The sequence below is a fragment of the Dermacentor variabilis genome, unplaced genomic scaffold (assembly GCF_050947875.1).
Source record: "Dermacentor variabilis isolate Ectoservices unplaced genomic scaffold, ASM5094787v1 scaffold_12, whole genome shotgun sequence".
Lineage (NCBI taxonomy): Eukaryota > Metazoa > Arthropoda > Arachnida > Ixodida > Ixodidae > Dermacentor > Dermacentor variabilis.
This window is the reverse complement of record NW_027460280.1, coordinates 20351535-20376974: the sequence shown is the minus strand read 5'-3', so window position 1 is coordinate 20376974 and position 25440 is coordinate 20351535. Positions and strand designations below refer to the sequence as shown.

Sequence of the window (25440 nt, the reverse complement as noted above, 5' to 3'; positions counted from 1 at the left end):
TCTGGTAGAAGTCGATATAAGAGTGCAGTCTCATCTGCATTGAAGATGTCTTCCGGTCTGTATTCGGCGAGATATTCACGCAGCTTTCCGTCCTTCCACGTGGCGCATGTTTCCTGGTTAACGGACGCATTTCACCACACACGCTCTTGAAAACTAGGTCATGGCGATCTTTAAAGCGCGTCAGCCATCCATCTGACGAAACGAAGTCATCGATCCCCAACATTGCTGCAAGCGTTCGGGCTTTCATCGCAACGATGTCTCCGCTGAGAGGAAGTTTGTTGCTCCTGGCCTCCCTAATCCAAACCAGCAGAGCCTTCTACAACTCTGGGTAAGCGCCGGTGCGCATTCGCTTCCGAGAAGTCTTGAACTTGTCGTTCTCAAATGCATCCATTATTATGCGCTTGTTCTTGATGTAGTTAAAGAGCGTGTTCGGCTTGATCCCATACTTCCGCGCTATGTCTTGTTTGGCGGCACCTCCCTTCTCAACTTCCTTCAAAACCTCAACTTTTGTTGCCAGGTCGAGCGTGCGATAAGAGCCACGGTTTGCCATGGCTATAAACTGCGCGAATAGGTACAGTCAATTCCGAATCACTCGTGGAACAACCTAGCCTACGAGCTTCCCGCACAAAGGCGCTCGGCTAACACATGCCTCGACATACGCTGCGCACGCTGCAAGACTAATCTCGCACAATCTCTCCACTGCCAGTATGCAGCGCTGCGTGCACCTATGGCACCCGCGTGGCCTCCGCGATCAGCTCCGGCCACGCGCGGCAGCCGCGCGTGGCCTGCGGCGGGAGCCGCTTCGCCTCCCGCCGGAGTTGATTGCGGAGGCCACGGCAGCCGTAGCAATGAATAATCGCGCCGCTCCAGGAAGGATGGCGTTGCGGGCGGCTGCGGTGGCGATGACAGCAACGCGGAGCTCGGAACTGTTGCAACACTTGAAAAATTGCACAAGGATGACGGTCACCTCGAGGATCCCGGCTGAAAATTAACTTCCAATTAAACAATATTACTGGATGAGGACTTCGAATCATCGAGCGATTTCTTCTATAGGATTACATGCAAAACTGACGGGACCAGCACTTTACTTCTAATTAACCGAAAATTCCAATTAAGCGGCTTCGAATTATCGGGAGTCGACTGTAATTGTGGCCATGCCGTCCCTGCAAACTTCTTAATCTCATCTGCCCACCTAACTTTCTGCCGCCCCCTGCTACGCTTCCCTTCCCTTGGAATCCAGTCCGTAACCCTTAATGACCATCGGTTATCTTCCCTCCACATGTCCTGCCCATGCCCATTTCTTTTTCTTGATTTCAACTAAGATGTCATTAACTCGCGTTTGTTCCCTCACCCAACCTGCTCTTTTCTTATCCCTTAACGTTACGCCTATCATTCTTCTTTTCATAGCTCGTTGTGTCGTCCTCAATTTAAGTAGAACCCTTTTCGTAAGCCTCCAGGTTTCTGACCCGTACGCGAGTACTGGTAAGACACAGCTGTTATAAGCTTTTCTCTTGAGGGATAATGACAACCTGCTGTTCATGATCTGAGAATGCCTGCTAAACGCACCTCAGCCCATTCTTCTGATTATTTCAGTCTCATGATCCAGATCCGCAGTCACTACCTGTCCTAAGTAGATGTATTCCCTTACCACTTCCAGTGCCTCACTACCTATTGTAAACTACTGTTCTCTTCCGAGACTGTTAAACATTACTTTAGTTTTCTCCAGATTAATTTTTAGACCCACCCTTCGGCTTTGCTTCTCCAGGTCAGTGAGCATGCATTGCAGTTGGTCCCCTGAGTTACTAAGCAAGGCAATATTATCAGCGAATCGCAAGTTACTAAGGTATTCTCCATTAACTCTTATCCACAATTCTTCCCAATCCAGGTCTCTGAATACCTCCTGTAAACACGATGTGAAGAGCATAGGAGAGATCGTATCTCCCTGCCTGACACCTTTCTTTATTGGGATTTTGTTGCTTTCTTTATGGAGGACTACGGTGGCTGTGGACCCGCCATAGATATCTTTCAGTATTTTTACATACGGCTCGTCTACACCCTGATTCCGCAATGCCTCCATGACTGCTGAGGTTTCGACAGAATCAAACGCTTTCTCCTAATCAATGAAAGCTATATATAAGGGTTGGTTATATTCCGCACATTTCTCTATCACCTGATTGATAGTGTGAATATGGTCTATGGTTGAGTAGCCTTTACGGAATCCTGCCTGGTCCTTTGCTTGACAGAAGTCTAAGGTGTTCCTGATTCTATTTGCAATTACCTTAGTAAATAGTTTGTAGGCCACGGACAGTAAGCTGATCGGTCTATAATTTTTCAAGTCTTTGGCGTCCCCTTTCTTATGGATTAGGATTATGTTAGCGTTCTTCCAAGATTCCGGTACGCTCGAAGTCATGAGGCATTGCGTATACAGGGTGGCCAGTTTCTCTAGAACAATCTGCCCACCATCCTTCAACAAATCTGCTGTTACCTGGTTACGGTTACAGCCGCTGTTACCTGGTTACGGTTACAGCCGCTGTTACCTGGTTAGGTTACGGTTACAGCCGCTGACTGATAATTCAAACACCAATAATTCGGACATGCTTCATTATTCGGACAGGTCCGTGGCACCGCCACTCACCTCGTAGACTTAATGTATAAGGACAACCGAAATTTTGGACCCCTTACAGGCTGTTGTGCGATAATTCGGACTCCGACTGCATGGCTTTGTGCTAATTTGGCCACTGAGTCGGGCAGAAATAAAGGCATGTTGAGGGGCACCTGGCGTCTGGAATCGTGTCGAATCGCACGTGGTGTGGGCAAGCTCCATTGAAAGAACCCTCTTCACGTTAATTGGTTCCAGATTATTTTGTACTTCCGCTGCTTTGGGACCAATCACAACACGAGTAGGATGTCTTGTACAGATAGCTGGACCCTCCACTGCTGCTGATGTCATCTCTTTTTTTGGCAAATGGCTCTTGTGCTCCTGGTGCATAGCCAGAAATGTGCTTTCCAGGACGCTCAGAAGTATTGCTTCTTCTTCCTCAGTGCTTATCTTCACGCTTAATGGGAAAACAAAGCATGCAAACTATAGACCCGTTTCATGGCAATCTCATGGGCGCCGCCATGCTTGCAACATGGTGACGCATCCATTGCTTACCTCGGCTGCCTCCATATTTACAATGGATGTGCATAATGCTGGTTTGCACAATAAACTTTTGTTTCAGCAGATATCGTTGATAGTGACTGTGCGAGCTATGGCCACTGCTTCAAAGGACATGTAAGCGTTTTTGAAGTTCAACACGCCTTGTCCAAATGGCGTGAGCAAAGTATAAGGTGCTTGTACTACAAGTGGTACTAGTCATGTATTTCAAGCTGTCCAAACTTTATGCTTACGAATTAAATCGGGGTCAGTGTGTTTGCTCTTCATTCTTTATTGATCAAACACTTTCAAGCCGCAGCTTTTCGTGTTTCTGACTCATTAATGCTTCTCGGTGTGGTTACTATTCGATTGCTTATTTTCTGCCTAATCGCTCGCGGGTGTGCTCTGTTATAGATTTGTTCTTGCTGTGACCAAGGGCTTGGAAAGTAGATGTCCTTTACTTTGTATAGTTTGTAGCAAAGACATATTATCACTGCTCACTCGCTTACTCTGTGGGTTGTCATGAAATGTTCAGGTTCAAACATTCCTTTGTTGTGGTTGTAGTCGTCGTCACCCATGCTTCGGCGCATTCACTCAAGAGGGCGCCCATTCACATATTCCTGATATGTTGATGATAGAATGGGCGTAAGTTTACGTGTTAGTTGTGGATGTGTGTAGATAACGAACCAGGAACTTACTCTGCTAGGAAGCAGTGGAACTCCCTTTGTCACTGTGTAACAAGCAGGTACTCTTGCCAAAGTTCCAGGGTTAAAGTCCTTTCTAGGGAGGTTAGCAATAAAATGCTGGCAGTTGAGTGAATTTGTTTATCCTCCAGGAAAGCCGTGCATTGCGAAGTTTTGGCCACACAAGTAGTCCGGTCCTTATGTAGTAGCGTTTCGTGAACTTGGCCACGCAAATTCATTCCATTCCTTCATTTCGTATTTATTCGAATCTAGGCCGATACTTTTCTTTTGCTTCAAATAATCATGTACCAAACTGTAGGGTCGGTTTAGATTCGAGGATATTAGTAAATGTTCCAGTTTGTAATTGAAAATGATAAATATGGGGCAGAGCTAGCGCCATCTAGAAAACTCAGTATCGGAGCTGTTACTAGCAGTGCCAGTATCCAACCAAAGTACACAAGCGAGGTCGTCATTTTGACCTGTGTTGTATCGGTATGGTGGCTAAGTATCAGTGTGCAGCGGGGCGTTATCGTAATGGCACCAAACAGGCGATGCCAGAAACGAAAAGTTGTGCTCTCTGCAGAGGCATTGTGAAACATTCAAGCCAGGCGGGACTTCAGAATTGGTGAGAAAATTTTCCGTCGTTGGAGGGGGCAACTGGGGACGCCTTTTGCATGTGCTGCAACGAGGAGCTGAGGCACAGCCAGGTGACCAAACACAGCCACTAAAGAGGCCTTGAACGAGGGCCACGTCAGAAAATCAGACTCATGGTTGTACCAGAGACTGGAGACACCCGCGAGATAGAAGAGCATGTTACTCAGTTTCGCGGGGTCGTCCCATTTGTTGTGGGCGCTTACCCTCTCATATGTCGTCAGCCAGTCCTCGACATCGGTGTTGTATGCACCACTGAAAATGGCAGGGTCGCTGTGGCAAAGCACACCAGAGCACATGATGGACGGAGGAGGCGCTTGCTGGGATGGAGGAGGGGTTTGCTGGGGTGTGTCTTCAGGCTGAGCGTAGGGTACAGGATTAAAGTTCCTGGGTGGATGTTGTAGGCCGAAGCACCCTTCACCACTTGTAAAGGCATTTTTAGTCACCGGCATTAGAGTCCGACCACTAGATCAGGGCATGGATGCCCAGCATGAGCGGCATTCATGAGCAAAAGCACTGAAGAGGACGACCAACTAGAAAGCGCTGGAGAAGACGACCCACTACATCGTTCGAATCCTTCTGTACGGTATCTCAATATTTTAGATGTATGCACTCTACAATGTCTGAAGGCTCAGTGTGCAAAATTTTGTTTAGATATGCGAATTTTATGTGTAAGAAAGTTTGTATGCTACTTATGAAAACTGCCTGAAAATGCAAATTGAGAAAAATGCATTTGAAAGTTGTAAACATCTGTATTCATAAAAATACAATTGGAATTTCATGAAAATTTTTGAAAACAGTTAACAATGCACGCTTTACACAGCCAGCACATTTCGAACTGTCCAGCTCCATATGTTGGCCCCACCCTCCCAGTCAAAGATAGCCGACATTCACATAAATTTGCAGTTTTGAGAGCCAACCGCGGCTGATTCAGATTGATTTTTCACCGATTTCTTCTTCGAATTCGGCCTTGGTTTTATTGGGAAAATTAGAGTCGAATGACCAAAAATCATTTAACAAGTAATAACTCAAAACAGAAATTTAGCGAAAAACGTGATGTTTTCGAGGAGCAGCTCCCCTTAAACATAACACAACTTTTTGTTTCCATGTGCTTTCATAATCAGAGGGAAAGTGATTCATTGTCATGCTCTGCAAGAACTTGTTCTTTCACCATCCATGGTCGCCATCTTGTGATGACATAGCCAGTGACGGATAAGCTCTGCTGTTGCGAATGTGACCAGAGTTTTGATTTCGTGTTGGATTGGCAATTTTCTTTGTACTAATTTTTTGGAGAAAAACATGAGCATTGGAATTGCGTATATGTAATATAATAATTTCTTGTAAATTACCAATCTTTGTCTTAAAATATTCCTTGAACTGGCCAAAAATAGGCATTTAAGACGAGAGATGACGTGTGTTTGCCGCATTCACTGTACCCTAAGCGCAACCAAGACAGATGCTGCCACTTTTGGAGTCTCTGGGATCACCATTAGGGTCACACCTGTGTGTGCTGACCATCCAAGTTTGAAATATCCAGTGAAGGCTAATTTGAAGATAAAAATAACAGAAGTCTGGGCCCTAGAAATGTATGGGTGCCAGATGGCACCTCCATCCAGTTGAGATCGAATCAACTAGATTCCAATTAACGGACGTCTACTGTGTCAAACGATTTCAAGATCCTTTTCGAGTTTCATACACCCAGGACCGATTGTAGAACAAAGTCTGGCAACAATCTGTAAAAATCTTGAAGGCCTTCGGGCGGTGAGCAGGCGTTCTCCTCAGGGGTATGTTTGCACTCCCACATTGTAAACAGTCTGTTTATTGAAAAATAACAGCAACAAAACTGCTTACCTTGTAAAAATAATTATCTTGCATGGTACACTGTGCCAGTATAACATTAAAAAACCTATAAAGAAAGGGGTCAGACAAGGAGACACAATCTCTCCAGTGCTGTTCACTGTGTGCTTGGAAGAACTATTCCAGCTATTAAACTGGGAAGGCTTAGGAGTAAGGATAGGCGGCGAATATCTCAGTAACTTTCGGTTTGCCGATGACATTGTTCTGTTCAGCAACACTGCAAATGAGTTACCACAAATGATTCTGGACTTAAACAGAGAAAGTGTAAGGGGTTGAAGATTAATATGCAGAAGACAAAGGTAATGATGAATAGCTGGACAAATGAACAAGAGCTCAGGATCGCCAGTCAGCCACTAGAGTATGTGAAGGATTATGTTTACCTAGCTCAATTAATAACAGGGAACCCTGATCATGAGAAGGAAATTCGTAGAAGAATAAAAATGGGTTGGATCGCATATGGCAGACATTGTCAGCTCCCGACTGGAAGCTAACCATTATCATTGAAAAGGAAGGTGTACAATCAGTGCATTTTACCAGTGCTGACATATTGGGCAGAGACTTGGAGCTCAAGAACAAGTTAAGGACCGTGCAAAAAGCGGTGGAACGGACAATGTTAGGCGTAACATTAAAAGACAGGAAGAGAGCGGTATGGATCAGAGAGCAAACGAGGGTAGCCGATATTCTAATCCACATTAAGAGAAAAAAATGAAGCTGGTCAGGCCACGTTAGATAAAGCCATCGGTTAGATAAGTGGTGGACGATTAGGGTTACAGAATGGGTGCCAAGAGAAGGGAAGTGCAGTTGAGGATGCCAGAAGACTAGGGGGGCGATGAAATTGGGAAATGCGCGGGCACTAGTTGGAATCTGTTGGCGCAGGACGGGTAATTGGAGATCACAGGGCAAGGCCTTCGTCCTGTAGTGGACATAAAATAGGCTGCTGCTGCTGCTGCTAAATGAAAATGCCCTTTTTATTAAGATAGTATGATATTGCAGTATAACATTTAAGAACCCTGCAGTAATTAAAATCCCCTTTTAGTTATTTAGAATAATTTCCAGCGCTCGTCGTTTTCACATATGCAGAATTGTAGCTTGCGACAGCAATGCCTCCAGTGCTTGGTGTAAGGTTATTGAAACATTTTAACAGCCATTCGTGTAAGACACATGTCAGTGTTCAGTATTGTATTTCTGTTCAGCTGTAATGGCTCTATGTATCTGTGCCCTGTTGATCATTGAGCTGTTTTTTTTTTTAATTAAGTCAAATGCAGCAAATGATCTGTTGTGCATTTGCGCAGTTTGCAGCAATGTGTTGTGTGCTGCTTTACAGAGGCTCTTGCAGCTGCTGGCACGGCGTCCGATGGCAGTGGCTCTGGAAATGCAGATGCTGCTAAGTCTGGGCCCAACTCTGCGACTGGAGAGCCTCGAAGTGCAGCAGACTCTGCTGTTGTAGATGCAACTCAGACAGACAAATCCACTGGCTCTAAGGTAAGAGCAGTCAAGCCTTTTTTGTGAATGCAAAGAGCTCTTGCACAGAGCCCATGGCTCACGTCGAAAAAAAATTCAGCAGAACCCATCACACGATGACTGTTGACAATAATGCATTAATATTGAGTCAGTATAACCACACAACTAGCCATGTGCGAAAAGGGGTTTTTCACTTCAGAGCATATACAAAGTTAATAGTTACCTAATTGGAATAAATTTGAATTGAAGCGAATATTTGGGACCACTAATACACAACGGAAAAAGTTACGGAGTGAATTACATTGTCTTGTTACAATGATCATTTCTGACTGTTTTATTCAATATATTTTTCTGAACCATTATACAAGTGAGGCAACCAGAACTGACATGAGGCACGAGACTTCTCATTTTTAAATTTATTCAGACCACTGTGCTCACCCAGCCTTTCTTCCTAGTGCATGTTGCTGTGCATAAATAAACACTAATTGCTCAGCATACTCGGGAAGGTGTTCTCTTCCAGTAGTGACAACATTCCCTGTTGATGAGAACGACATCTCACTTGACACTTCGGTTGGCGGCACTGAGAGGTATAGCCAAGCTAGTTTGTACAGTGACGGTAGCTTGGACAGTGATAGGTACTTGACTTTGCCAAAGTTCTTCCACCACAGAAAAGGAATCTCCAAGCAGGACTGAACAGGTACGTGGAGGTACTCCTCCACCTCCTCCATCAGTTGCTGGGAACATTACGGAGTGCTTCGTTGTGCTTGAAGGGGTCATCATCATCATCATCAAACATGCATTGCTGTGGATTGTCTCGGGATTCATACTCGTCATCTTTCCTGCGTCCGTGATCCTCACTTGACGTTCTTGCCATCGCAGAGACCACGTGCAACGTTTTCTGAAGTTATAATCACCCATACAGATAGTCTTTCATTAGGATACATACCAGTAGCAAGGCCTTCATCTGGTGGAGGGTGCAGCAGTTACCATATTTACACGATTGTAAGTCGACCCCCCATATCGTGTGTGACAGGGAAAAAAAAAGAAAGCATACCTGAAAGCGCATTCGATAACGAGAATTTATTGGTAGCTGGCATGGTTACTGGACTACTCGTCGTCACTTGTGCCATCATCCTCACTGGTGCTGCCATAGTCATCACTGCTACGGTTTCACAGCGCATCGTCGTCCAGCGAAATTCCACATTTGGCAAACGACCGCACCATGGCATCTTATGGAAGAGCAGCCCACGCCGAATGCACCCAACCACACACAGCCGTCAGGGAGGCTCTTTTGACAGGTTCAGTTGGCATAAGTTCATAATCTTCTGCCGCTAGCTGCTCATGCTCGCGGTGGAGCAGGTCCTTAAGGGGGGACACTGTACTTCAAATAATGTCCATGACGTCTTGTATCAATATTCATGAAACTTTCTATTCTTGTTAAGACTTTTGTGCTGATTTCAAATATGTAATTATTTTTCCAATAGGCCATTTAGTTCTGAAGGTAAATGAAATTCATTGTTCATAATCTGCACAAACAATAGGGGAAAACAAATGCGCTGCAAAATTCATATTGGCACATGCCTGGGTACTAGAAAACATAAGGAACACAATGGTAGGAATACTATTTTGATACAACAAATATTAGTAATTTTATAGCAATTCAATCTTTACTGTTCGAATTGTGGCTACCCCACTATCTGATCTAAAGCAGAATTGAAAATTTTTAAAGCATAAATTCCAAAATCTGACCCTACCACTGTGTACCTTGCACACTCAGCTACAAGCCACAGCAAAAATTATGGCTCTATCTGCTTTGAAGGCAGAGATATCGCCGCGGCAAATCAGCAACAAGTCAAAAGTCGGTGTTTTGAGAAAACGAGAAAAAAGGAATACATTCACTTTTAATCAAAAGTACAGAAATAATTTTGCTTCATTTTGCAGTGAAAGTGGCAAAAAGCCACCAGGAATATAGTCGTTCTGACCATGGCCACCCAAATGCGGCAAACACATCGTTATTTAGCGCCGTTCGCCGATTCCCGGTGGCTTGCATCGCGCGCGTGGCAAGGTTGTCGTTCACGCGGGTCGAGCTCCGCGCCGACGCGATATCGCCGCAACACGCGCAAGTGATAACGATCTTTATGGCGAGGCCAGATTACCGTTCGCTTTTGCCTCCTGCGACGCTGCCGCCGCACACCTTGCACTTGACAAACGACATCAGTGCGTTCACGGAGTCCTACTGAGGATAGCGAAGCCTGCCTCGGCGTCGGCTGGCGCGGCTGCAACGCCGTCGGCGCGAGTGAGCAAATCCGACACCCGCTTTGTTGCTGGCGTTGACGCAAGAACTCGAAGTTTTTTTGAGCATTCATCTCCCTCTGCAACAAATCCGCACGCTGCAACATTGCAGTGTCACGCCGAACGCGGCCGCTGTCTGTAATGATTTCACTCATTTGTGAGCTGGCTAAGCCTACTTCGGCATCGTCCGCGGTTTCGGCATCATTTGCGGTTGGCGGCGAGCTACTCTCGATGCTTTCAGAAGGAATGGAGCGCTTTTGAAAGTTATAAGCTGATCGCTTCTTCTTTTTGCCGAACTTGTGCCTCGTGGCGAACTTTCCCGGTGGATTGGACATCGTTGGGCATGTGCCAACAAACCTACGAGACGCGCGGTCGCGTCGCCTCCGGAGTGGAGCAGACGATGGGAACCTCGCGCAGCCAACCACAGCACGCGTTTTTGGTCACGTGCGCTAGTCAACGAATCGGATCGCGCGTTCGGGCTTTTTTCCTCCCCGGATTTCAACGTCACTGGCGTACCGACGGAGTCACTTTTGGCGGGAAATTAAAGAAGGAAGGCTCCTCTTTCCAACGAGACCAAGATGGCTGAGATCGCGCGCATAGAAAAAGAGCTACGCGCCGCGATAAAAAGGGCTGTTTCTGCGCGGAATTCAGCTCACAGTGATGTTATAAATTGATATTGCGGACGAAATACTCTTCCCTGAGATTCGAGACTTGGTGAATTGAAGGAATATTAGCTGTAGATATCGAAAATTTCATTTTCAAAAAATCGATTTTTTCGTGATTTTTTTCGCCGCAAAGACCCGTGTCCCCCCTTAAAAGGGGAAGATCCGGGTTTGTTTCATGACCATGTCGCACTTCACTGGCAGGGACCGATCACTCTCCGCAAGCGCCGCCGTTCTGAGGGTGTCACCACGAATGGAACAGTGGTACTTCTATCAACTATCGACACCCCCCCCCACCCCCCCATGAGTGTTGTGTGCACTGCAAAGCTCTCAAAGATGTTGAAAAACTCTTCTGAAAAGCGAACAAATGCGCGGGATAGTGAAAAGCTACGGGTAAGGCCATAGAGCAAACACAACATAGTAGAGAGTTTTAGTTTAGGGGACGCAAGGTGTTGGGACCCCTAGCGCTTAGGTGCGTTTGCGTTTGTGTACGCAAGCAGAAACACGTTATACGTTAACGGCCCCACACGCAACCCGCAGTGAGGTCGCATGCGCTTGCAGCACCATCGACGTCTGATCTTTGCTGCCTTATCATTTTTTAAAATATGAAATCAAGCATATGAAGTAAAGTACATAGAACTATTCTTATTAGAAGCAGTTAATAAAGAGGTTTAGCATGTCGGTATTCGGGTAAACGCAGGTTGGCGCGTTGGGGCAGAGCCGTAAATGGCAGCAGCCTGCATGGTGCAGCCACCTGGTGGTGCAAAGTTCAAACAAAAAAACAGCTAATATTGCAGTAAGCAAGTTTATTTTACTTTGCTGCGGGTGTAAATTTTTGGCTGCAACACGATTATGCCAGTGCCAAAGATTTACACCAGCAGCAAAGTAGAATAGACTCGGTTACAGTAATATTAGCTGTTTTTGTACGTTTGAGCTTTGTGCCACCAGGTGGATGCACCATGCAGGCCGCTCCCGTTTACTCCCCCGCCCCAACACCCCGTCCGCCTGCGTTTACTCGAATATTGGACACGCTAAACCTCTAATAACGTGTGGAAAGACACAGACGAAAGATGCTATTTACACGCTATTTACACTGGAGCCAGGCTGACACTCGCTCGTGCCAAGGGCACCGACCAACTTCGTCATTCTCACGGCGGCTCGTCTCTTGAGCATCGCTCAATGATGTCGTAATAATATATATAAAAACGTCTGTCGACACATGACGAAAGATTTATAAGATTATCTACCCGCGAGCTACTCGTTGTCGTACACAGCGAGTGTCACGTGGGTAACGGGGGAACGCTTAGGGGCAGTGGTGTTTTCGGCCGCCCCAACAACCCCAAGGACACAAGTAGACATAGCAGTTTGCGCATGCGCAGTACCGTCGCCCCTAGTTTTTGCGTATGCAAGCCGCTTGCGTCCCCTAAACTAAAACTCTCTAGTAACTACGTTGTAGCTACCCTGATATCTCGTTGGTCTCGCTTTTTTGGCGGGGCCATGTTTTGGTTTAGAATGTAAGTCGAACCCCCCCCCCACCAATTCAGATTTTCAAATTTTAAAAAATAGGTCGACTCACAATGGTGTAAATACAGTAACCTATGTGGCATTTGGTAGTGGCATGACAGAGGGCAACAGCAAGGTAGGCACTCGCATCCCACCCCACTCAAAGACGACGGCGTGCAAGGTCACTCAGTTGCGTTTCTCTAACCCAGCTCTTCCTTCCCAATAACGGGGTTTCGAGCCATCTTGCGGAATGCATGGCAGTTAAGTTAGGTGGCACTTGGCGTCGGCACGTCAGAGTATGACACAGGCACCCGCATCCCACCACGTTTATGGCTTATTATACTCATTTATAATATTTTAATTATATCCTTAGTTGCTGACTATTTCTATGTGTTCTCAGCTTGGAGCGGTATCATTTGATACCATTTTTATGCTCATACGACATCTAGAAGTCCCTTAACCAACACCAACAGTTTCTTTCTGGATGTGGTTACAAGATTGAGATCTTAGATACGCCAAACCTCTGTGAAGTTGGCTAAGAAGACCTTGTTTTAAAAAAAATCCCCACCTGTGTGCTGCACCCACTTGTTCCACACACGCCGCACCTCTAGCCTGTCTCCCTTCCACTGTTCCGAAACATCAGTCGACAGCGCCAACAATAGCCCTCGTTGGCTGCACCCATCATAGCTATTGACACAGTCAACTGTTGTTTCGGAGAGGTAAAAGGGAGATGAGAGAGGCATGCAAGACTGGTGATTCTTGTGTGTTACGTGCACGGCATGCAAGCGGGTGCGGCAGCTCGCATTTTACTTTTTATTTTTTTATATTTCGCGTTCCTATTTCTTTTGTCGCAGACTCCTGGTAGCAAGATGAATTTGTTATAACCAGTAATGTGGCATGGGAACGTTGTAGTAAGCGGTTTATTTTATCATAGAGCACACACATCAGTTGATGTAGTGCTGGCTGCTTATTGTTATATCCAATATACAGTGAAACTTTGTTAAACCGTAGTTCGCCGGAGCTTGGAAAAAGTATGTACTAAACGGTAGTACAGTCGAACCCGACTATATCGAACCCGTTTACATCGAATTATTCTATATATCGAACAATTTCTGGACACGATATAGTTACAATGAGTATATATCGCAAAAATTACGCTTACATCGAACAAAAATAGCAGCGACGCCCGATATATCGAACGTCAAGCGGCGGAAAGTGCCCCCGGAAGTTGGCTTTCCCTCGCGGTGGCGGAGAAAATCCGGCTGCGCGGCTCCATCCAACCGCTCTCCCTACCGTGACCGCGCCCGACCGCGCTGCCTCGGACGAGCCGTCGGCACCCCCCCTGCAAAAAATGATCCTGGCCCGCCCACAGCGCTTGCTCAGACAGCCAATCAGATGCTCTTGTGCCCTCGTCATGCAAGATGGCAAAAGTGCGACTTGTCTCGCTGTTTTTGCGTGCGCCTTGTAGGCCTTCTCTCGCAGTGTTGCCGTGATGAAGCGAAAGAATTTGCCTTTCGTCGTGAAGCTCGCAATCATAAATCGTGTCAAACGCGGTGAGAAGTCGCATGTCCCCGCAGAGCACAAGATTCCGAGGAGCACTCTCGGCACGATCTTGAAGAATAAGGGGGAGATTAGAGCCAAAGCGTCCAAACTCGCGACCGGTGCCCGTGGCGCCCGACCCGTATGCACGGCCGTGTACGAGTGGTTAATCTGAAATTGCTTAAGCCGTGCCGACTTCCGCGTGCTCGGTGATGACCGTAAATTTTGATAAATTCGACGAAGCCGTTGCCAGTGTTGCCGAAGTTTGGAGCGAACTGTCAGAATTTCCAGAAGCTGTTGACGAATCAACGGTGGATGAGTTTGTGAGCGCAAATGATGTGTCGCGACCACGGGAGAGCCCGAAAACGAAGACTACATTGCCAACATCGTACCGAGCACAAGTGAAAGTGGGCACAATGAGGAAAGCAACGACGGTCCTTGGCCCACATCCTCCGAAGTGATTGGTGCGCTCGCAATAGTCCGGTGCTTCTGCGCGAATGCGGAAAGTTGCGGCCTCAGCTGCTCCGACTCCTTAATGTGAAAAAGTGCGTGCGTCGCAGGCAGCGAAGTTGCCAAAGCAGAAGAAAATGCAGGACTATTTTTGTGCGAAACTAAGCTAGTTTAATCAATAAAGTGATTTTATAAATGGTATGTGCTTTTATGACATCCATTTATTTAGCAGGCTTATATCGAATTATGCTCTATATCGAACTGATAGGCGTTTTTTTGCGAGTTCGATATAGCCGGGTTCGACTGTACTGCTCAACCGAAATAGCATGAGATCGCCCACTTACCCGTCAAAAACAGAACTCAGAGAGAGTGTGATGAAAGGGGAAAAAACATGCAGTATTTATTGACTTCGTGTGACAAAACTGTTATTTTCGTTTGATGCTGCGGCGGCCTAGCAGCGACGACAGCAGTCTCAAACTTACTGGAGCTGCCAGCCAGCTTTTCAGCCAGCCAGCTTTTCAGCCAGCCACCTCTTCTTGGCAAGCACTCGCATGGCAGATTCCTCGTTGGCGTTCCATGTTCTCTGTGCGCATGGGCGGTAGCGCTGCAGAAGTTGCGGGGCGCCTTTTTCACTGCGGGGTGCTGTTCTCGTCGCGACGATTGCATTCGTGAGGCTGATGTAACACGCAGCTTCTGCCACTCTCGGGCCTGAATCGCCCGTGCTGTCGCTTCCCGTCTCGTCCACATCACTGTCGCTAGTCGACACTTCGGCAACAACAGAGGCAACGATGGCGAAAAGTCGAACCTCGTAGTCGGCATCTCTTTGCGGTTGCAGTAGCGCTGCTGAGCAACTTCTTCACATTCCAAATTCTACACACTATAGTCAACAGTAGATCCTTGTCGCATGCCAGCGCCGACTTCTTCGTGTCACGTTCGATAGCACGAACGGTATCTAATTTTTCTTCTCTGCTGAGCACCGTGCGTCTTTTTCATCCGAGCTTCGGCATGACGGGAGTCATTGCACGAAGCCACAACACTTGGCACTTTGGCACGGTGCCAAAATTATAGTAATGTTGATGTGCCTTCACGTGCAAATGCACAGGGCGCTTGAAGTTCGTTCTTCTGATCTCTGAGGCTTACTGTTCTGCTGGTCCACTCGACGGAGACGACGCACCGCCGTGTTTGCACGATGAAAAGTGGAAACACTACATGTTAACCGATACCTACGCAATAAGCTGGTACGGTTTATGAGGATACAAAACACATTATGTTCCATGTCCACTGTGTCGGGGATTTGACTTGGCTACTTTTAAAATTAAACTACTGTTTAAGGGGGGACGCGGGGATCAGATCGCGAAAATCGCAAAAAAGATCGATTTTTGGCAACCACGCGTTTCGGTATCTGCAATGCCTAATCTACATTGTATCAAAATGGTTTAACTGAAAACGCACTAAAAGTGCCCGAAAAAAAATTAATTTATGAGTTCGTAGGGCGAGAAAACAGCTTTAAATCGCGTAAAATCACCGCAGTTCGCGGAGCCCTATTTCGTCTTTCCCGCCACCGAACGCCGCCATCTTGGTATCATTCGAAAGCTCGAAGTTTCGCCATTCCCTTTCTGAATTCTTCGGTCGTCGCCATCTTGTAACAAACACACAAACACAAAAGAAGCGCGTGTCTGCTAGAGGCGGTCACACTGGCCCTGCGATGAAAGCGGGCCTCCGATTGGTTGCCGTACTGAAAGGCGTCTCGCCATTGGTTGCTGCTGCAGCAGCGGGCAAGCTGGCAACCACAGCGGACCGTAGTTGTCTGCTTTGGAAACCACGCCGGCGTGTTTCTTCGTTTGACACTCGCAGAATTCGGATTTATGAAAGCTCCCAGGTCAGTGATGGATCGTCGCTCGTTCGAAAAGAACTTTTAAATGAAGCATGCCTTCGGAAAACGGAAGCGTAAGCCTCCTACGGCGAGAAAAAGACGGCGGCCAGCGGGAGAAGCGCAGAACCCGACTGAACACGCGGATAACGTGCCGCGTTATCTTGCACCGTGCGATTCCAGCAGCGAAGCCGACAATCGCCCTGTGACATCGACACTGATAACCAAGCCACCGGAAGACGTGCCAACGGAGACTCTCGCACCTGTGCGTACGGCCGCGCGAGTCAGCAACCGAAATCGCGTTGTTGGAGGCGACGCGGGTCGAAGGTGTCCATCGCCGACAGAGACGGTGTGCGTTGTGCGACGGTGTGCGACGAGCTACATACTGTATGGTGACTCAAGGCTCACCAGACGAATCGTCGCACGATTCAGACGCGCCTCGAGCCGCGTTTTGTGCCAGCGGTGACTGCAGAAGCGCAGGCATGCAGCGTTCGCGACTCCCTTCGCGCAGTGTCCGCGACTGTGCGGAAGCAGCAATGCCAAGAGCAAATTTCGGCCCCTTGTGACTGTGAGTTCATTATTATGCCTGTTTCCGCGATGAACTCTTTGATCGCTAAAACTCTGTGCCCAAGATGCCAACAGCGTTCTGTGGGTGTACACTGCGATACCAGGCTCGGTCTGGCAGTGAAAATGGTGGTCATGCACTACTCCAAACGGCACAAGAAAAAGATAAAGAACGCCTGAAGAAGGCATCCAAAGCCCACCAAACAATGAGGCAAAGGTGTAAGAAGATGCCTGACAGCAATGATTCAAAATATTACAGCCCTGGTGCTTTTGAATAAATTTGCAGTGCTGTTAAAACTTTGCAGCCAGTTTTCTCAATTGCATTTTTTTTGTCAATCACCTCGCTCGTGGAAAGCGTAGCACAACAATGGCTGGACCAATTTTGGCCCAGTTTGTTTTGCTGTGATCCACAAGCTGTGCTGTACTTAAAGGCAGTCTTGAAATGTTTCTTTATCTTTCCATTGTTTAATTATTTCACAATTACTACATGGCTCCATGCAGTGAAGCACAGTCATGTGCATGTTATGTTGAGCAAAAAATTATTAGCGCTTTAAAAAAAAGAATCGAACAGTGTCTTGATGTAGATTAGACATCTGTGCAAACATACATAGTATTCCCTGCTCCCTATCATGTTTCGTTACTGTGCCAGGCTTTCCACAAGCATGGAACTTGTAAATTCTTATAAAACAAAAACTAATTACGATATCCTAATGAAATTTTAGATATGTCTTTTTATTGCAATGTGCAGTGTGTGTGCCAAATTTCAGCCCTTTCTGTCAAGAAACAAAAAAGTTAATTCTGATCCCCTCCTCCCCCCTTAAGCGGGTACGTTTAAAGAGATTTTACTTTATTGTTAAAACCGGTATTGTTGTAAGTGGGATTGACTGTGGACTGGGCAAGCTATAGGATTCATTCTTGTAACTACATATAACTGACACATAGTTGAGAATTGTGGAAAAGTGAACAGATGTCCCTTTTGTGTTGTGTTCTTTTCATTCATCCCATTTTTAACCCTTTTAATGGGTAGAATTATTTGTAGCTATCACAAAAACAAAGTGTGAAATTCTGAAAGAAAAAGAAAGGTTTGAGAAGTTCATTCTCAAATTCCAAAATTTTATTGAAGTAGAAATACAGCAAGTAATGTGGTCGGGCGTATGCTTCCTACTGTCCAACATGAACACACTTGATAAAAAATCATTTATGCATTTTCAAAACATAAAAAATAGAGAGTTTTAGAATAGGGGCCCCAAAGAGCTTTACGGGTGTTAGCGTTGCGGCACGCAGGACTGAAGAGTTCTAGAATAGGGCTTTGCATTTGCGAATAGCGTCTTGCTCTGACAGCACCGCTACTGTGTCAAAGAAAAGCTATTAGAAATAATTAAATAAAATATACCATTTTATGATAGTAATTTTGACTTGCGTGTATTCGCGTTTAATTACAATTTAGAGGTTATTCTGTAAGCAGCAAACAATTAGTTGCGCTTAGTTTCGAGCAAACCAACTTTACGTGCCTTCACCAGCCAAGCTTACTTGCGTTAGGCCTACGAGCCTTAAAATCCACAAACGAATTCGGAATCAGCGGCATCTAATGAATCAATCTTCATAACACATGCTAATTGAGAGAATGCGATAACCGCAGTCACTTCTCCTATCTTGCGAACTTCACGTGTTACCACGAATCGAACCCAGTTTGGTTGTAGGTTAGAGCCATCGCTTCGATGGGTGCCGCCATGTTTGCTGACGCAAAGCTTTTGGGGCCGCTTAATCGGTGAAATAGCGTTCCCAACGCAAAACCCAAACGTAGTTTGCGTCTCGCGCATGCGCAGTGGCTTCGACGCTATTTCTTTGGGGCCCCAAACTCTCTAATCTTTACCCCCTTTTATTGTCCTTGATCGAATGTTTCCTCACAAACCGCTCACAACACACTGTGATCGATATCCTCAAGTGGTCAAGTAGTCCAGTCTTTTCAGGTATGCCGCACAACCCAAACGCTGTTTGCATCTCGCGCATGCGCAGTGGCTTCGACGCCATTTATTTGGGGCCCCTATTCTAAAACTCTCTAATGAAGCTTAATATGTTTGACACTATACATAGGCAAGAAGCTACTGTTAGAGCTGTAGGACGATCCCACTGCTGGCATCCAGTTGTACGGTTTGTAGTCGGGCATGAACTGTGTGGTATCTGGCCCATGCCGTCTCCAACTCACCCATGCTTGGGACCTGGTTGTTGGGAGGAACTTGCTCTCATCGAGAACTAGGAGTACAGGATTTATTTACATATTTACATTAAAACAGAAGATACATTTCAACAGTCTAGCATATCTCCCAAATGGAGCACGCAAGACGAAGCACACAGCTCCAAGCACCAAGCACCCCCCTAGCAGCCGAAAACCGCTGCTTGAAAAGCCTCTGTCCTCCCTAGATCCCTAAGGGAGGGAGAACTGCTGTCCAACCTTCGTCCAATCGGTCCGTCCACAGTCGTTTGGGCATAGTCAACCCGCCTTTGAGGGAGGGGGCTCACACACTCACATACGCACTTTGGATTCCCAGAACCCACCAATTTGAGTGGGTCCTCATAGCCAGGTTGTCACGCTTGACCCCAGCCGGCGCCTCTTAATTCCAGAGCTGACATCTCCAGCGGCCGCCACGAGTGTCGGCAGACTGTGGCGAATCCTAGGGCCCGAGAAAAAACGTACCACAAAACACCCTTTTGTTAGAGAAGCTATTCTTGCTGCAAATAGACCATGAAGGCGACGGCACCTGAACCAACAATACACGGTCCGCCAAACATGCCCAGCTCTTCTGTGGTCGCAGACTCTCCGAAAGAGGCGCGTGGTGGATTAACGCTGCCGTGGTCTCCAGCTCTCCGAAGGAAGTGCACGGTCAGTTAACGCTGTCGTCGCCGGTTCTCTGAAGGACGCCACCCCCACGGGTCAATCAAAACAACTGCAGCGGGCTGAGACAGGTTTGCAGAGCAGTATCCCTGCAGGCTGATGGTAACAGTACACATTGAGCATTATGATGTTGATCCAATTTCACTTAATGTGGTCCTGTCGTTAACCTAGATTCACACGCAGTGGCACAGTGCTGGTGTTGCAGGAGTACCATGTTCTTTTTTTCTTCTGCCTTTGTGTTGCAATTTCAGCACATTCGGTAGTGGGCAGATTTTTCCAGCAAGTGGTGACCCACTCCGGTGAGCTGGATGCTGATGGGCACATAGGACTTGTTTGTGAAGTAATACACTGTTTGGTTTTTGCTATGGAAAGTCCAGTCTGAAGCTTACATGGCACACTGCAGTCATTTCGCTGATCTAGCGGAGAATGTACAAGTGTACAATTGCTGGGGCAAGGAGAAAGTCGAAAATGGTGGTACCGAAACTTTCTCAACCATAGCTCTTCTTAGGCTGGACGAAGTGATCACTACCTCCCATGATTGTGTTGTCTAGAAACACTAGAGGGAGAGGGTAAGCTCGGCTTCGTTTCATGATTGTTATTTCATTTACGGTTATGTCATCCTCAGGGTTGTGTGACGTTGTGAACAGTGTCACTGGTTTATTGTCTATCCACTTCACTGCTGTAAAGCATCCTGTAAAACAACCCAAACCTTTATAACCTCATGAACTTCTCGAGCCTTACATACTTGTCGGAGATTTGAATGCTCGTCACACGATGTGGGGACATTCGCGATGCGACACGAGAGGCTGGCTAATAGGAAACTTTCTTGTGTCCTCGGGTGCGTGCCTCTTTAATAAAAGAGAGCCCACGTATTACAGCGTCGAACATAATTCGTACTCTTCAATAGATTTAGCAGTTGACTCTGCAGCCATCTTTCCATATTTAGAATGGAGTGTAATAAAAATACTTTTGGAAGTGACCACTTCCCTGTAACCCTAAACCTGATACAGCAATACGAATGCCCTCCACATATTCCTCGGTTGAAACTATCATCTGCCAACTGGGATCATTTTAAAGAATCAAGTGGTTTATATCACAAGATTTTATCAGTGAATTTAGCGCAGACGATGCAGTAGCGTATTTTACCAGTTTTATAATAGACTCAGCAGAAAAATGCATCCCGCAGACGATTGGAAACCCATGCAAAGGATGAGTCCCCCGGGGGAATGTTGACTGTATGCAGGTGCGTAAAAAACAAAACAAAAAGCATGGGGCATTCTTCACCAATATCCTAATGCGGGAAGCTTTAGAGCACTCAAGCAGATCAAATCGCAGGGATGGAGGCCACAAAGGCAAACAAGGAGGTCAAGCTGGGAGAGGTTTCTTTCCGGTATTAATTCGTACTCACAAGAGGTGAAAGTATGGGATGAGCTGAGAAGATTGAAACGGCAGCAAATCCATCTGTTGCCCTTGGTAAACAAACAACGAGACAGTCTGAAGGACCAAGCCGACGTTTTGGTGAGCACTTTGAGTGCGTTTCTAGCTCTATGCATTATTCTTTGTCTTTCCTGAAATACAAAGAAATGGAGGAAGGGAAGCCACTCAAATGTAAATGTACCCCAAACAAACCTTTTGACCAGCGTTTCTGCATTGCTGAGGTTAAAGCGTCCTTAAACGCATGTCATAATTCTGCTCCGGGTCCCGACAGAATTATGTCCTAGATGATTAAACAAATTGCACTACTTGCACTCTTTTATACCCTCTGGGCAGCTGGGCATCATCTATCCTCGTGGCAAAGATCTCGCTTCAGTAACGAGCAACAAGTTGTGCTAACAGTAAAATCTAGCCTCAGTAACAAGTAAGCGCTAACAAGTTGCCTGTGCAAGTTGTTTGAAAAAATGATAAATTGTTGCCTTCTACATTGCCCCCAATGAAACAAATTGCTTGATCCGTACGGATTTAGAGAGGGCCGGTCAACAACTGACGACCTCATGCGTGTTGAGGCCAATATTATTAATGCTTTTGTCCACAAGCAATTCTTTTTATCCATTTTTCTTTACATGAAAAAGGCCTATGGCACCACATGGAGCTATGGAATCCTCCGAGACCTGTCACGAATGGGTATCAGGGGCAACATGCTGAACATTATTGAAACTTACCTCATGAATCGTACTTTCTGCATAAAAATAGGCAACGCACTCTCTCGTTCATTTACACTGGAAACTGGAGTACCCTAGGGAGCCATCCTCAGCTGCGCACTTTTTATTATGAAGGTGAACACGCTCCATTATTCACTACCTACAGGCATTTTCTATTCTGTTTACGTAGATGATGTACAGATAGGTTTTAAATCCAGTAGCCTTGCAGCCTGCGAGAGGCAAGTCCAGCTTGGCCTAATGAAAGAATCCAAACGGGCAGACAAAAATGAGTGTAAGATCCACCAACATAAAAGCTCCTGTGTGATTTTTTCAAGAAACAGAGGGCTGCACCCTGACCCCACTATCGAATTGCAAGGACAACACATTCCTGTGTACAAAGAACATAAATTCCTAGCTGTCATACTCAGTCCAAAACTAAGTTTCATCCCCCACATCAGATACCTCAAGGCGAAGTGCCTGAAAACAATGAACTTACTGAAAATTCTCTCCGACACCAACTGGGGCAGTGACAGAAGATGCATGCTCGCGTCTAGACTATGGTGCTGTGGTGTATCGATCTGCTACACCGAGTGCCCTAAAAATGCTTGACCTTGTTCATCCTTTAGGAATCTGTCTGGCCACAGGAGTTTTAGGACTTGCCCGGTACAGAAGTCTCTATGTAGAGCCCAATGAGTGATCACTCCATCTGCAAAGGTCGTTGTCCAGTTTCATGTACAGTCGAACCCGACTATATCGAACCCGTTTACATCGAATTATTCTATATATCGAACAATTTCTGGACACGAAATAGTTACAATGAGTATATATCGCAAAAATTACGCTTACATCGGACAAAAATAGCAGCGACACCCGATATATCGAACGTCAAGCGGCGGAAAGTGCCCCGGAAGTTGGCTTTCCCTCGCGGTGGCGGAGAAAACCCGGCTGCGCGGCTCCATCCAACCGCTCTCCCTACCGTGACCGCGCCCGACCGCGCTGCTTCGGACGAGCCGTCGGCAACCCCCCCCCCCCCCCCCCCCCCCGCAAAAAATGATCCTGGCCCGCCCACAGCGCTTGCTCAGACAGCCAATCAGATGCTCTTGTGCCTTCGTCATGCAAGATGGCGAAAGTGCGCCCTGTCTCGCTGTTTTTGTGTGCGCCTTGTAGGCCTTCTCTCGCAGTGTTACCGTGATGAAGCGGAAGAATTTGCCTTTCGTCGTGAAGCTCGCAATCATAAATCGTGTCAAACGCGGTGAGAAGTCGGATGTCCCCGCAGAGCACAAGATTCCGGGGAGCACTCTCGGCACGATCTTGAAGAATAAGGGGGAGATTAGGGCTAAAGCGTCCAAACTCGCGACCCGGTGCCCGTGGCGCCCGACCCGTACGCACGGCCGTGTACGAGTGGTTAATCTGAAATTGCTTCAGCCGTGCCGACTTCCGCGTGCTCGGTAATGACCGTAAATTCTGATGAATGCGACGAAGCCGTTGCCAGTGTTGCCGAAGTTTGGAGCGAACTGTCAGAATTTCCGGAAGCTGTTGACGAATCAACGGTGGATGAGTTTGTGAGCGCAAATGATGTGTCGCGACCACGGGAGAGCCCGAAAACGAAGACTACATTGCCAACATCGTACCGAGCACAAGTGAAAGTGGGCACAATGAGGAAAGCAACGACGGTCCTTGGCCCACATCCTCCGAAGTGATTGGTGCGCTCGCACTAGTCCGGTGCTTCTGCGCGAATGCGGAAAGTTGCGGCCTCAGCTGCTCCGACTCCTTAATGTGGAAAAGTGCGTGCGTCACAGGCAGCGAAATTGCCAAAGCAGAAGAAAATGCAGGACTATTTCGTGCGAAAGTAACCTAGTTTAATCAATAAAGTGATTTTATAAATGGTATGTGCTTTTATGACATCCAATTATTTAGCAGGCTTATATCGAATTATGCTCTATATCGAACTGATAGGCGTTTTTTTGCGAGTTCGATATAGCCGGGTTCGACTGTATTTGCTGAAAACACACTCTAACCCTGAACATCCTTTTAACGAAACCGCAGGCAATACGACTTGTTCCACACTTCTTCACAGTCATCCGATGGTGAGGGAGCCTTTCTCGTGTGTGAAGAGCCTCAGCAAAGCAGTGGTTGTCTCACTTATTGAAAACCCGCTACTGGCTGCGGCCAAGCCATTACCACCGTGGCTGTGGCAGCTGATAGACTGCGACACGTCTTTTGTAGAAGTTACAAAGAATGCCCCACAAATACTCATAAAAATGCACTTCCTAGAAGTTTACTCAAAGTACCCGTGCACACAGACACAGATGCTTCAAAGTCCCACGTGGGCATTTCTTATGCCACAGTTGGCCCATCCTTCTCAGAATCAGGCTGTCTGCACCCGGAAACAAGCATCTCTATAGTGGAGGCCTATGCACTCTTGTCGGCTGTACAGCACATCAAGGAAATAAAACTAGAAAAAGTAATAATATTGTTACGTGTAGCTGTAGCCCAATGCTATATACATTTATTCGGAGGAAGCTAACGGAAGGCCACAATGGCGACGCTATATCAAGCGGGTCCACGTCGTCTTCCTCCTCTTCAGTGCAGCCACACTGTAGTGGCTGTTTCGTAGCAATATTTAGATTCATTGAGCGTCGTCAAAGCTTTAAATCTTACGAAAGAATAAATATCCTCTCTTTACTGAACTTTATTCAATCCTCTGCACTTTGTACGTATCTCATCAACATATAGTGTGCTGGGTGCCTGGCCACAGAGGCATTGAGGGCAATATGCTTGCCGACTGCATAGCTACATCAGTAACTACAAAACCAAGGAATTCTTCCTTAGCTGTACCTGTTGTAGATTTATTATGCAAGAAACTGAGGGGCCATTGGCAACGTACGTGGGACACTGAAATGCTGAATAAACTTCATGTTATCAAGCCAAACATAGAAAACTGGCCAGCACTAACAAAGACACAACAGACTGAGGTAATTTTCTGTCGCCTTAGGATATGTCATACTTAGAAGCTCACTCCTACCTATTAACCGCTGATGATCCTCCTGTCTGCGATAAATGTGGAGATGCTTATGGTGGTTCATGTCTTTTTAACGTGTTGAGAAATAGCTCAACGACAAAAGTACTTTTTCTGGGCATACAGACAACACATTCCCCTCCACCCCACAATGTTTTTCGGCATTGAACCACTATTTGACAAGAAGTTAGTTTTAACGTTTCTGCGAGATGTTGGCAGGTTGCAAGTTATCAGACCAAGGTATACGTAGCACATTCTCTCACTAGAGGCTGCTGCTGCAATAGCATTTTTGTAAGCACATGCCTCCCAGCCCTTGCTTTCAAAGGCTCACTGGTGAGGTACGAGTACTACTGTTACTCACTTGTTCAGTATAAAATCCCTTGTCAATAGAACTTGTATGTTCATAGCACACACCACTAGTCATCGTCGTTATTTTAATACCTGTACATTTTACGCAGTTTACAGCAACTAATTTTAGGCCTCTCCACAGCCAAGTTACACTCGCCGACCGATTTTCCGGACTCCAAAAATTCGGACATGCCCGATTATTTGGTCAGCTTCGCGGCGCTTCCATTCTCCCCATAGACCATAATGTATAACAACTGCCGAAAGTTCGGACACCTTGCAACCTCTCGTCTGATTTTTCGGACACTCCTTTAGTCAACTCGGTCGAGAGCACCATGCACCGACTCTGACCGGTGCATGGTTCGACTTGCTGAACG

General features: G+C 46.5%; 1 protein-coding gene across 3 annotated transcripts in view; it reads left to right on the top strand.

Annotated features, from left to right (window-relative positions):
• Window positions 1-25440, top strand: part of LOC142566372 (transcription elongation regulator 1) — a 332559-nt gene that overhangs the window by 145928 nt on the left and 161191 nt on the right. For all 3 annotated transcript variants that reach the window (XM_075677319.1, XM_075677318.1, XM_075677320.1), the window contains exon 8: window positions 7652-7809. In XM_075677319.1, coding sequence (XP_075533434.1) covers window positions 7652-7809 — 158 coding nt within the window. The remainder of the gene's footprint in view (window positions 1-7651; window positions 7810-25440) is intronic.